Below are 12,345 nucleotides of genomic sequence, written 5' to 3' on the forward strand. Positions count from 1 at the left end.
TCGGCCTTAAGTTCTCAATTTCTATAAATTGGCTAGTTGTAAAATGATGCCTGATCTACTCTTGCCGTAATTTTGTTTATTTTGAAGTAGTTTTCGGTAGGTAACAAGAGCCGGAAACCATCTTTGAGCAGAAATAAAAGTTCAAGTGGCTTAGGAGCGGCCATGTTGATTTTCCACCGTATTTGAAATCCGTCTGACGATTGTGTTGGAAACAGTTTTTAACCTCATGTTTATTGTATTTGAGATCACCTACGAGCAGCTATCATTTTTGAATATTACACGTACACGTACTCATACACAAGACTATGGGCCAGATTAAAAGTTTCCTCGGCAAGTTGCACGATCAAAGAGCGATAGCAGTGTTTACCGATGGCCTATGATACAGTGCTGTTCCATTAGACGCCTTTAATAAGTACGTGGGGCATCGATAACTGCTGAACGCGCGATAGCAATCTGCTTATACAGCATATACATGTATATTATATACTCTTGAGAGGTAAACAAACCATAAAAATCAATTTTCGCACAACTTCGAAGTGATATGAATAAAGAACAGCTGTCAATTATTCCTCGTTCTGTATAAACATTTATATGTGTAGCGTTCAAACCTATACCGCATGGGAATAAGTCTGTCAATCTTGTGATTACCATAAGGTTTGATCAATCCATTTTTTTCCTTTCAAATATATTTCATAAAATTTATTCACCTGTCTGTTCTTCAGAATATGTCTCGAAATTTTAATCTGATGTTTTGAATCATATTTAGCACATGTCACGGAACACAAAATTATTTGTGAAATTTAGTTGTTGAATAATTTTATAATGATTATTTCGAACAGGATTTAGGGACAATCAGATAATTTGTTATTTTTAAATAAAATTCGGTACATTTAAAGTCACGTACAATTCAATAGTTGGTTTATGTACAATTTTTTTCATTTATTTTACAATTATATTAGCAAAAAACTGGGATTTTACAAGGTGGGGTTAAACCGGACACTGTGCTAGACTATTCAAATAGCTTAGTCTACAGTTAATATTTTGATTGCATTTTATTTCTATTTATTCCTAATATGATACTTCGACACTATTTTTAACGAAACAGCACTTTAAGCAATGCTACTTCAACAGTCTGGTTTCGCAATAATCTCATTTTCAACTGTTATTAGAATGAAATATGTGTCTGTTCTTATTTCAATATAACTACAGTAAAAAATAGCCGACAAGTTATGTAAATAATAAATACAGTGTTTTCCCTATTTATCCATTTTTTCGGAATATTATTTAAATAAATAAATAATTTTTCTCTATTTACGATCACATTTACATACATATATAATCCGTATATATGAAGTAATACATAATCACGTGTTTTTAAATATATACATTCAGTTATGTATATAAACATCTATGTGGGTGTATTACAATGCACGCATTTTCGCTTTTAGCGTGTTTTGTGCGGTAGCCAATCTTCATGTGTAATTGACACGTGCTTCATATTTGTCTCAATTATAAATAGGGAGATAGACAACTGATTTATATTTTTCGAATAGTTATTACCTTGAAATCAATTGCAATTATTACTACTATTATTAAAAAATGCACATCAGAATTTTTTTAATACTAGTAGAAAGAAAATGACGGCAATCAAGGGTGTTATTAATATTACGAAATTGATTTTTACGAATTCCCAACAAATCTCATAGTTAATCTGTCCAAATTATATTCTATGACAAAATGCCAAATGCATCAAATGGATTTTTTTTTTTTGTTGCACTTAACCTCTGTATATTAACCTAATTTAATACATGATATTTATCTCACGTCACAGGAACTGAAGCCTCGTTGGCGATCTGAGAACGAAGATAGTCATTCTCACGTTCTCGGATAATTGCAATCTCACCGTAATCCCGAAAACGTCATGGGCGAAATTACTATCTCTGCAATTGACTGATTTCCAACTTCGCCAGGGTTTATTTTTCAATAGCGAAGTCCATTTTCAATAAACTCTTTTCACCGTACGAGCACAAAGCAGTTGCAGAAAATTTCTCTCTTCGTGTTAGCCAAAAACGGTGCGCTGTCACCCGGTGTATTGCTTTGAAGTTGACGCCCCGTCTTTGCTGGTGCTCGGCTCGGCTGTAAAAGAAACATGAAATAAACAGGATTTTAGAATCTACCGATAATGAATAATAAGCTGACATTTAACTGTATTTGTTCCCTAAAAATCTCTAATTTTTCTCAGTAATCTATCCCAGTTTTTCATAAAGCGGTACCGTGAAAATATATGCAGAAACAACAGAACTCTGATAAAATTCTAATGAAATGACCGCCCTCTCCCCCCCTTCACACCTCAGAAAAACTAAATAAAGTTGTAACCATTTGCACGGAATCCTCTGACCCTTTGTATTCGTGCAATTTCGCTACGATCGAGGCTCAAACGATCAGCTGATTGCTCAGGACGCCGCCATATTGTATTTGTGGATTCTGCTACCTTGCTTTGTTTCCGTCGTCAGTGCCTCCAGCCGAGATGGTAGATCGGCTGTATCCGTGTCTGCATGATGCCCCAGGATATCAGGCAGTGCATTTCTGCGTCCGGTTCTTCCAGTCGATAGAAACTGCTTAGAAGTTTCTCCATTCGGTACGGCACCGGGACTCACTGCTCCGCTACTAACTCCATCGGAGGCGACGCTTTGGGCCTCCTGATCTGACTTCGGTTGTTTCCTCGGTTGCATTTTCAGAACTAAAAATGCAGAGTTTGAAGTTTATTTGATTCGTAATTTTTTTTTTTTTTTTCATTAACATATCTGCTGCCGGTACTGGTGAAAATTTTTACAAAATTGTGTCACTCGTTGCAAACAAATGGTTTACTATTTTTTAGAGATTTATTAGTAATTGAAGCAGAATTCAAATTTCCCCCGCTTATTTCGCGCTTCATGAGTCGCGGTTCTGATATATTTAATTTCAGATGAGTTGCTTGTTTGGCATTTTTTGGCTATGTCGGATCTGTCGAACATTACTTTGAAATTTAACCACAATTTTATTGACTGCTTTGACAAGTTTCGATTCGTAAGATGTTTCGGGGTATTTGAAAAAAGTTAGAAGATTTTCGTCGTATTTCAGAAATGAGAACTGGCTAATTTTGCGATAACTGTAAACACATCTTAAAGAATGAAAACTTCAACTTTTCAATACCGGTGAACATGCAATTTATGTTTTACTAAAATGAGCTGAATTGTTCTAAGGACAAATTAAAGAATTCTATCTCATTATTTGAAACATAGTGATTTGTTTTAGGTATGACAGACTGCAGCCAAGCTGAAAAATAACCAACCAAAATTACGTATCATAAGCGCGCCAAGATGTACTGAATAACAAATACAATGCAAACATTCAATCGTGCTGTTCAGACATTTTATCTCTCACCAAATTCACGATAAGCAGAATTACAGAAGCAGGCAATAATCCCTAATGTATAAGGCGGTAATTTTCGATCATAAAATCGTTCGAATAAATTCACAGTAATTATTCAAAGCTTGTTACTAACGAAACTGAAAAGAACGTGAAACCTGCCCAAGTTCAAATTTAAGAAATTATTTTTTTACGCTTTTCAACTTACCTCATATAATATTGCTAAACTAAAAAAAAAAAAACAAAGATCTAAAACTTGTTACGGGTCAGTTTTTTTGGTTTATGAGAAATTGGTTGCAAAATCGTTAAAGTTTTCGCGATGTAAATAAGTAATTGTCTTAACCCTATTTTGTGGACGTCAGACGCGGCACTTGTTCAGCTTATTGATTGATTATAATTTATTCTAGACGTAGCTGAGCCGACTTGACGAACAGTCCTACAATTGCAGGAAAGCTATTATTACAAAAGGTGTTAAAATAACATTCGTTAAAAACTTTATTTCGATTTGTCAGACGTAAACAAACATGGAGCACAAAATTGATGAAACGTATGACGAATGCAAAGAAGCATTTTAAGTTTAGCCGAGCTGCATTTGATCAGAACAATCTCTTTTTGTGACACCGAAACAAATTTTTCATCGCTGATGTCAACTAATTACTGTCCAATTAGTAAAACCCTCGGAGGTCACAAAATTTATAAATTTTGTGCAATTTTCATGACAGATATGATAATTCGTTGTTTCTATAATTCTTTGACCAAGCGATTATCGCTATAAGCTAGATACTACAGCAGCAATGCGTCTTTAATTTCGCACCTCGTATCGTATCGCACGTGACATACCATATATATACCTATAAGCAGTGTATTCGTGGATTCAGCTGAGCTAGCCATTCCATGCGATATTTTTCCTCAAAGGAAATCAATATTACGAGTGCAGTGCTGACCCATATCCATATGCCAGATACTTGACAATACCGTTAAGCTATGAGGCTAAAGTTATTAACGTTAACGTAACGAAACATTAGGTGAAAAAATCATAAATGCGTAATTTTAAAATGAGTTGGTTCAACGAGTTGGTTTTTCAAAATAAGAGTACGTTTTGTTTATCAAGGTTTACTTTTCACACATTCCTAAAGGTGCGAAGTAACAATTTTTCCTAAACATGCATCGTTACAGTAACGTTCCTAACTTCATGCTCATGTCAGATTCTGTTTGTCTGTACGCCTTCAGGCTAACGCCATAAAGCATTGGAGCTTCAATGGGTAAACAATATGCTACGAATGATTTCTCATATCCAGAAAAATACTCAATATTACAGAACCATTGATGCAATATTTACATATTGTGATCATTCAACTTGCAACGTTTCAAGAATATTGCTGATTAATGCGTGCACTCGAAGCAATATAGAAATATTGCAGCAGCATTTAAGCGGGTTTTTTTTTTTTGATTTGCGATCAAAACATTACGTACATATTGCAGTAATATTATGATGTTAAGTGTTTATACTTTACATTGAACTTGGAATCTAAAATACTTTTATACTGAACAATTTATTTCGAATATTTCAAATCATGTACAGTTACATGTAATACAATATTTTCAGGATATTGCGTGATTTGTGGAATGTCACGTGAAAAAAAAAAAATAGCATTTGATTTAAGTGAATTAAAATATGTTTTTTTATTTTTAATATTTATTATTTTAAAATATATATATATATAAAAAAAATTTTCCCATGTTATTTATTTTTTTTTTTTCGAAGAACATTGAAAAATCTTCCGAGTGTCCCTCAAAAATGACATCGGTAAAATATGAGCTCTTGATATTGATATTTAGAGGTGGCGATTCTCAATTTTCTATTTCCTATTTAAATAACATGGGAAAAATTTTTTTTAAAATTTAGAATTTTATTGCTCGAAAACGAATCGGTGTGAAGATATAAACAAAACATATTCTTGTAGGAAATTTTACGCTCTACAAAAAAGGTCTGAGTAAAGATTTGCGTAAGGTAAGTCGTTTCGGAGTTATCAGTCCTCAAACATCGAACCGTTTGAAATAATGATGTTATTAATTTATAAATCCTACAAAACTGACTCATATCACTTAAATACACAATATTATTGATCTTAAAATTAAAACTATAGACTTCCAATGGAACGTTAATTAATAAATTTCATTAATCAACGATATGAGTCAGTTTTGTAGCATTTATAAATTAATATCATCATTATTTCAAACAATTCGATGTTTGAGGCCTGATAACTCCGAAACGACCTACCTTACGCAAATCTTTATTCAGATCTTTTTTGTAGAGCGTAAAATTTCCTACAAGAATATGTTTTGTTTATATCTGCACTCTGATTCGTTTTCGAGCAATAAAATTCTAAATTTTTAAAAAAATTTTTCCCATGTTATTTAAATGAGAAATAGAAAATTGAGAATCGCCCCCTCTAAATATCAATATCAAGAGCTCATATTTTACCGAGGTCATTTTCGAGGGACACTCGGAAGATTTTTCAATGTTCTTCGAAAAAAAAAAAAATAGTCGGTTTTTTTGAAACACTCTAATATATAGTGATACTTTTTAACGTTTCCTTTTTTTAAATTCTGTCCAAACACTTTCGATATTTCAAAAAGAAAGACTTATTCTCTACCAAAAAACCCATAATTCCTCATTTCCAATACACGAGATGCTTCGTCTTTATCTCTCTTCTTCTCTTTCATCTCACAGTTGTTGACGCGAATTCGTTTCAAAACTAACAATATTTATCGGTTTGCTTATTGTACGGTGTACATACAAAAAAATATACATATATATATATATATATATTAGAGAGTATTCATTCTTTTGCACGCTGAGAGAAAAGAGCGAGTACGTAATTATTGGTCTTATTAAAATATATTATTAATTATATGTATGTTATAGACGGTGAATAGCTGTCACGAGCAATGCATGTACGAGGTTGAATAAAATGATGATCAAACAAAGAAGCTTATAATGTATAATATGCCTGAAACCTGTGCAGTAATGTTAATATAATATTAATTATGTTAATATTAGTTATGTTATATTGTCCAACATGCGAGTATGAAGTTTATTGTAGATAAATGTAGAGTATACATATAACTGGTGGTAGTCCAAATGAACGTGGACAAAGTTTGACCCCGACCCCCATCGAATTGGTCGTCAATTTATTTCCTACTTCTACTCCACCAAATACAATATTATCCTCCGTAACTCGAGAACTGTGAATTTGGAAAAAAAAGTTGCGAAGGGTGAAAAGTTGTGTCTTTTTTTTTCTGAATAGGTCGAAACCAATTTATTCAGAATTATCTGGAAATCGTAAGTTATCGTTTTAAACGAAAAACGAACAAAAGTCAAAGAAAAGTTACGCTAAATGTTAAAAATCGAGTACAATTTTAACATTTCGCTATAACTTTTCTACGAGCCACTTTTCATGTCATAACATGCACATTGATCTGCAAAAATGAAGCGTAGCTTCAAAACGACGTCCGGGCCCATTTTGGGTCGAAGTAAGAAAGTTTACTTTTCAGTTAAAGATAATTCAGAAAAAGTATAAAATTTTTCGAGAACGCAGTGCTTGAGTCAAATCAAATTTTGTGCATTTTTCGTTGAGAACGACGACTAGGAATTCAAAAAAATTCTGAAAAAATCATTCTCGACCAATTCAGAAAAAAAACAATTTTCATATCCGTTACAACTTTTCTTCGAAAATTCACAGTTTTCGAGTTATGGAAAATGGATCTTAAATACCTGCTCCTAAGGGGGAGGTGGAAAAAAGATTGTAAAAATTAGAAAATTTATATCTGCTGGAGTAGAATTAGGAAATAAATCGACGATCAATTCGGGGGAGGGAGGTCAGACCTTGTTCAAGTTCATTCGGACCACCCCGTGTACGTAAATAACATATATAGAAAATAATGTGAACGTGTATAAGAATAATATGTAATATTATAAACGCGTGGGTTAAATATAACTATAGGTATATTGCCGTATATATATAATGGGTTAGTAATTAGCATTCCAGATATAGTCATATTAATTATATATTATACGTCATAACGGATGAAATATGCAAGCATGGGGAGGAGGGGGGGAAATGGGAGTTTAGAATGGAGCTTCGGGATGAGAAGAGTACCTTGGGAACGGTTCAGTCGCCTTTGAGGCCTGCAACACTTCCTCGACCTTGACTTGACGCGCGTTGCATTTGCGTGAACCTTCGCCGATCCGGCAGCGTCATGGCGTTGTTGCAGCTGCTTCACCTGCTCAACCGCATATTACAACCATTTTACGTACTCTGTTCTCCTCCTAGTTTCTTCTTCCTTAACGCTATAACTTCGCACGACTTGTAGTTCTCATATTTTATCCGAAGATACATACTCTCGGCATTTTTTGACTTTACCGAATATGGCGATCGAGCATCGAGACAGGAAAGTTCCTTTTTGTTTATAGAAATACGTGATCGTAATAGAAAGATCTTTCGTAGAACACCGTCGACCTGTGTTTACTTCTTGATCAAATATAGCGATCAAACAGCGCGATCAAGAATCGCATGAAAAGTGTTATTTTTATTCGAGAAAGTTGTGTTGTTCGATTTCAGAAAAACGTGACCAAAACAACTATTTTTGATATCACGTGAAACTACATTTGTGTTGGTGTTGCGAAAATGTTTCTCTCGCCATGTTAAGTTAATTTAGCAAAAATTACCGTTGTTGTACCTAGATAGTCACAATCAATGAACCCGAATTATAATCAATTAACATTTTTATGAACCTATTTGCATTAATTAACGAACGTTGAATTCATTTATTGGCAAACCTATTTCTGTACAGAATCGACTTTAATGTATATTCATAGGAAACAAAGTCAAGTTCATTTATTTACAATTAGTTAATAAAACTTTTTACGGTCTACTTGCATCTACTATGACAACCCTAAAATTAATTTTGTTATTTTTACATTGAATTTAGTTACTCTTTACGTGGTCGATGAGAAGCAAGTTTTTATTCGAGTTCAAGATTCAGATGATCAACGAGCGCTAGGCAAAAGTCATTTACCCGGTTGGTCTAGTTCTGTAAATTACGTAAGATGCCGTCGAGTCATTTCGAAAACTGCCCGACATTTTTTGATCAATTATATGATACAAAATATGAAACGGCACTCGGTGACGAAATTGCAAATATTTCAGTGTCGTGACACGGTTTTTCTAAGTGAATTAATTTCATAAAGTACAATGTTTTGTTTAATAATTTTTTCGTCCAGGTCCCTTCCATTACTGCACAATTATTTCTTTTCGACGGTGAATTCTATACTAAACTGCAATGGTCTTACCAAGGTAAACAAGTTTCTTGCCGCAGTTGCATGCAACGCCTTATAAGGATAAGGCACTTGAAGAACAACACAAAGGAAACTTGCAGCAATATTATACGATCAATCTTTAAGAGATACATAATGTATCTAAATTATTCACGATATTTATTGATTTAAGATATTAAAAAAATAGAGAAGAAACTTTATATGAATCACTCGGTGATTTCTCTTTTTTTTTTTAAACAATTAAAGTTTATCTAACCTCATCTGGGTCAATTCTGAAAACTCAAGAAGCCGTATTAAAAAACTCACGATGAATATAGCGTAGATATTCCTAAAGCTCTTAGTTATTTATGTTTCGACGTGAAAATTTGACGTCGAACGTCGAATGATATTAACCAAGCTGAAATAATCTCTTCGACGGATGTAAATGAATTAAAATTATGACAGATCGTTGGTCGCTTGTTCGGTGGCAATTGATATTATCTGCAGAAATGTCGGAAAACTGGACGTATAGATGATAATTATTATTGCAATTTTGTCGCGTATAATTTACCACATTAATTTCCATAGCTGTAATTTTCGCCATCTGCTCTGTGCTCAAAACAGCCAAGTCCACTCCCGCTGTTTGTCTTCTAACTAGTTGTTAGATATCTTGAAAACTCATGTGGTTTTATTAGAAAATGTTTCCAAGCGAAAGTTATGCGGTTTTGAAGTAGAAGACAAAACGGCAACACGTTGTTTGTGGGAGAAACGTGTAACTGTTTTCGTGGCGAATTCACGCATTTTCGAATTTTGTCACTCCAACGATTTCCAGTAGAGTTGCAATGCTGCAATGATCAGAGGAAACGGAACTTGAATGTCAATACATGGCCATTTTTATGTTTTAGATTAAAATTTTGACATTGCAATAACTTTTCGAAAAAAAAAAAATCAAATGAGCCCCCTTCACAATTTCTCTTCTTCGAAACCATCAATATAGCCATGTTTTGGATATCAGGGTTCAGTTTCCAAGGATATTTGGAGGGCTGTAAATCCATCGGAATGACAAAATTGAAAAACATCTAAATTCGTCACGATGACCGTTACATTCAAAAATTGTTCTCGCTTCAATTTTACGGAACCGTACAACTGATTTTGTGTCCCCCGTAAAATCCATTACACAACTTTTGTCGGACACATTTTTCAGTAAATCTATCATAGTTTGTCAGACATTTGACCGATTCGATTAATTGAAATGAGTATTCAATTATTATATGTACATATATGAAGCTGCGATAATTCCGGTATACAAGGTAAAAAAAAAAGAAACTAGTGAATCACCGTCGACGATTTCTACCTTGCCGACGGTGAACTTAGACGACACAAAGAGATGAAACGAAGGCAATAATGAACATGAAACACTGCTGAAGCCCCGCCGTCGGGGTCGAAGCAAAGCGAATAAGGAATAAATTTTTGACAGAGAGAGAGAGATCGGCGAATATTTCATGGGTTTATGCCAATAGCTCTACTCAAACCTATTAACAAGTAACGACGACCATCAACAAGAGCAACAACGACGTCTACACCGAACGAAAAGTTGCATGAATGTATATTACATACACGATAATAAACAGACACAAATGCATGTAAAAACGATAGCCGCGTGACGCGCATTGAGGTAAATAATCGAGAGAGTATAAGCGGCAAGCTGCAGGCTATGAGTTTATTACGTGTCCCGGTTCAGCCGCGTCAGGGGTCGAAGTAGGAACGAGCGAAGGAACGATCAACTCACTCACCATTGATAACGTCTTCCGGTGATTGAATATCAGGCCGCGGTAGCAGCAGCAGTAGCAGCAATAGCAGCAGGGGGGAGGGAGACGAGGAGGAGGATAAGAGAAGAAGCGAAGGGAAGACTTGATGTTTCGGCGTGGGTGCAATGCGATCGCCCGTTCCGACTAACTTCACTCTGACAACAAGCTCCAGGGCGACGACGTGAGCAGCCGCCGTCGATATTGGCCGCCGAGCGAGTTCCGCCGACACAACAGTTTTCGAAAACAACAAAACCGGCTCATGTCACCGTCGCCGAACGCATTGTTTCGCCGCGTTTGCTTTCTGACAGCGCGGGTAATAACACCTATCAGGTCAACGGGTCTCAGCGGCACATGACCACGACACTTGCCCGCCGCCGTCGGCCGACATCTTGGTTTTTTAACACCCATCGCTCGCCGAATTGCTCACGAAATTCCTCCTGCTGCGACGCTCGCCGTGTTCGCAATCCCGAAGCCCTCCGAGTTCAGCCGATGAGTCCCGATTCGCGAGCATCATGTCAAGCACTCGATTCGAATTCGCTTGTTTCGCTTTTTACCGTTTTCACCTCTCATCTATCTGCTCTCATTGCCAGACACAACGCGCGGACAAGTCCCGATGTCGTTCTCCCGAGCTCCGGCAATGGGATAATTTGTAATATGGCAGTAACCGTCTGATGCAGCTATCTCGGAAAGAACTTTTTAACTTAGAATTTTTTGTTGTATCAGATGATTCAAGAACCTTTGGAAAACTTCTGAACACATGTCGGTTTTCTACGTGAATTGACTGCAGGGGTTTTCTATTGGATATAAAAAAATTTTGAAATCATTTTTTACACAGCGCACGCTAAATAAATATTAGTCAAATTCACTGTTATTTTTCACGAGACGTAACTACCTTGATGTCTTACAAAATATTCTCAAATCTCGCAAAATCTTTTAAGTCCTGTGATGATTAAAATCTTTTTAAGTACCGTGACGTTTTTAAAATCTGCATTATGAACTCTCACCAATATCTCATAGCGAATCTGACTAGCCGGGCTACCTCCGATTCTTCGTTAGCTTGAATTTATTAATTTCTCATCAAATATTATACTAATTTTTGTCATTTTATCACAAAGTGCAAAATACGTTGTAATCAAGTTATGCATTTTCAGTACTTGATCACTTACAAACGCGCCTGTTAAAAATATCATTGGATTGAATATACCAAGTCTTAACGGTGAGAAAGCGTCGGATGCATTGCGCCTGTGCAAATATTTCATCCACAATTACTTTTTGGTACGGTTTCACAGTACTATGAGAATCACTGCATGAACTGCAGATCGTATAAGAGATGACGATATATGTAACCTCGAATGTGCAGATGATGCAGTTCTTTTCACAATACCGAAAGTCCGTATCGAGAAACAATTGAAAGTATAAAATGAACACACGCGGAATATATCCTTACACCATTTCTCGTTGCTAGGAATTTACTTCATAATTGACCCTGTTTAATGAATACAGTAAAAGTTGTCCATGTTGGGGGGGGGTTTAGATATTATTTTAGCAGCGACAACGTAAACGAACCAAGTGTCCGTATGCGGGAGGCGAAATCAAAATCTTCAAAAAAAACGCATGTATTTGTTAAATGTCCCTCAAAAATCGTCAAAGTCTCGGGAAGTCTTATGTGAAGTAGAATGAATTCTTATGTTGCATGAGAACCGTGAAATTTGATGTCTCTGAAATCTTCTAAAGAAGTCATCGGTCGTGAATTCTGTTGGAGGTGTGCGGAAAAAATTATTGAGATCAGCGGTGCAACTGCTATAAAAT

The 12,345-nt window shown here is 35.4% G+C and overlaps 1 protein-coding gene across 2 annotated transcripts; it reads right to left on the reverse strand.

Moving 5' to 3' along the window:
* Nucleotides 1-889: 889 nt before the first annotated feature.
* Nucleotides 890-10,949, reverse strand: LOC124213238 (uncharacterized). Of its 2 annotated transcripts, none has more exons than XM_046614323.2 (4): nt 9,300-9,657; nt 7,572-7,695; nt 2,492-2,740; nt 890-2,136 (listed from the first exon to the last, which is right to left on the reverse strand). In XM_046614323.2, the coding sequence occupies exons 1-4, from the start codon at nt 9,330-9,332 to the stop codon at nt 2,081-2,083; spliced, it is 462 nt and encodes a 153-aa protein (XP_046470279.1). In that variant the 5' UTR covers nt 9,333-9,657; the 3' UTR covers nt 890-2,080. The 2 variants fall into 2 exon arrangements, with proteins under 2 accessions (XP_046470279.1, XP_046470280.1); XM_046614324.2 differs by lacking the exon at nt 9,300-9,657 and adding an exon at nt 10,522-10,949 and having other exon boundaries at nt 1,281-2,136.
* Nucleotides 10,950-12,345: the final 1,396 nt, after the last annotated feature.

Source organism: Neodiprion pinetum, chromosome 2, assembly GCF_021155775.2.
Source record: "Neodiprion pinetum isolate iyNeoPine1 chromosome 2, iyNeoPine1.2, whole genome shotgun sequence".
NCBI classification, from domain to species: domain Eukaryota; kingdom Metazoa; phylum Arthropoda; class Insecta; order Hymenoptera; family Diprionidae; genus Neodiprion; species Neodiprion pinetum.

Coding starts and splice junctions, on each gene's coding strand:
- LOC124213238 (XM_046614323.2), bottom strand. CDS start 9,332: ATGGCGAAAATTACAGCTATGGAAATTAATGTG. Junction 7,696..9,299: donor CAGCTATGGAAATTAATGTG/GTAAATTATACG, acceptor GCGGTTGAGCAG/GTGAAGCAGCTGCAACAACG. Junction 2,741..7,571: donor GCGACTGAACCGTTCCCAAG/GTACTCTTCTCA, acceptor CTGCATTTTTAG/TTCTGAAAATGCAACCGAGG.